Below are 1,685 nucleotides of genomic sequence, written 5' to 3'. Positions count from 1 at the left end.
CCGGGCGGAGGCTGCCCCTGCCCAGGGGACAAGCGGGGAGGTGACTCACCTCGGTGGCCTTCTCGCTGAGCCCCCGCAGCAGCACCACCACCACATGCACAGCGGCTCTTCGCACCTCTGCCTCGGGATCCGTCTTGGCTATGGCTGTCAAGCAGGAGGTGACCTGCGGGGACAGGGCAGGGGGGCCATCAGCAGGGGCAAGGGGGATGGGAGGGGAACCGGTAGAGCAGTTGGCCATGGCCCCACCTTTGGGACTCCCCTGGGGTGGTGGGGATGTCCCTCGGTGGCCTGGGGCTGGAGGATGAGGATGGGACCGCTGCGCCCAGCCTGGGGCAGCCGCACATTCCCCTGCCGGCACCCAACCGGGGGCAATTGTTTTTTTGTGGGGCACGGAGCAGCCCTCCCTCTCCGAGTGGCACGCAGATGCCTTGGAAAGCTTTATAAAAAGCAGTGAATGTTGAAGGAACCTAATTAAACCCCTGGCAGTGACAGCCGGGAGAATTAGCAGAGCTAGCGTGTTCCCGAAATAGCTGCGTGTGGTGCATTGGCATCTCATCAAACGCTGTCGGTACCGATGCCGAGCGGCTGCGAGCGGGGACTGGGGAAGAAGCCCGAGCGCTGCATCCCTGATGTCTCCTGACCCCCCTCCTGCTCCAGGAGGCACCAGGGGCCGAAGCTCCGGCTCCCACAGGGGCACAGACCCACCAGCTCGAGGGCTGCTGGCCCGTGATTCCGGCAGCTCCCAGCAAGTTCCCCCTCCAAACCTCCAAGGGGAAGACCCCTGAGAGCTGGGATCACCCCACTGGGACCACAGCTCCGGCAGCTGCATCTCGCCTGGAGCTGCAGCCGGGCAAGGGCTGGGCACCCCTGCCAGCCATCAGCTGCACATCAGCTGCATCGTGATAACGGGAAGGGTAACGAGGTCTCATTAAGTGGGAGGAGATGTCTCTGGCAGGTACTAACTGTGCCCCCAGGTCTCCTGCAGTGTGATTTCCATGGGTGGAGCAGGCACCGCCGCATTTCCTTGGGCTATCGCTTCCCTGCACAAGGGCCATCTTTAACCGATTACAAAGCTTTTAGCCCTAAAAATCAGGGCTAGGAGTGTTTGCTTCAGGTCCAACGACTTTTACACTCTCCAGTATCAGCAAACATCACTCACGTCCTTCATGGAACCCCCCAGGCTGTCGTGTCCCCAGCAGCGAGCACTCAGCAGCCCTGCCAACCGCTAACGAACTGCCCTCTTAACAAGCAACGGTCCCCAGGCAGGGACCAGGGGAAGGGGATGGCAGTGCCGGGATGGAGCTGGTACCTCTTGGATGATGGAGCCCAGCTGAAAGCCGAGGCGCTGGCAGAGCTCGCCGAGGTTGGAGAGGCTGCTGGCCCGCAGGGTGCTGTCGGGGTCCCGCGCGCCCCGCAGGAAAGCCTGGACCAGCGGCTCCCGGTGCTTGAACACCATGTCCCCTGCAAGAGAGAGCAGAGCGGCACGTCACGGGCATGGAAAAACCCACAGTGCCTTCCTGCCAAAGTCCCAGTACAGTTGGGAGCAGTCGGATTGGGACACCCCCCCCCTCCTCGCCGTCCTCGCAGCACCACTGAACAGCTGGATGCAACATCTGGAGCATGGCTCCCCACAGCGGGGACGTGGGCGCCGCTCTGAGCGAGGGGCAGGCAGAGCCTCGGCGGGG

At 63.2% G+C, this 1,685-nt stretch overlaps 1 protein-coding gene across 1 annotated transcript in view; it reads right to left on the bottom strand.

Moving 5' to 3' along the window:
* Window positions 1-1,685, bottom strand: part of LOC104291148 (transport and Golgi organization protein 6 homolog) — a 33,391-nt gene that overhangs the window by 1,490 nt on the left and 30,216 nt on the right. The window contains 2 exon segments of the mRNA XM_009890348.1: window positions 50-163; window positions 1,310-1,461. Of these exon segments, the coding sequence (XP_009888650.1) occupies window positions 50-163; window positions 1,310-1,461 (266 nt within the window).

The sequence above is a fragment of the Charadrius vociferus genome, unplaced genomic scaffold (assembly GCF_000708025.1).
Source record: "Charadrius vociferus isolate BGI_N301 unplaced genomic scaffold, ASM70802v2 scaffold358, whole genome shotgun sequence".
Taxonomy (NCBI): domain Eukaryota; kingdom Metazoa; phylum Chordata; class Aves; order Charadriiformes; family Charadriidae; genus Charadrius; species Charadrius vociferus.
Note: the sequence above shows the minus strand (reverse complement) of the source record. Positions and strands in the feature narration are given on the sequence as shown.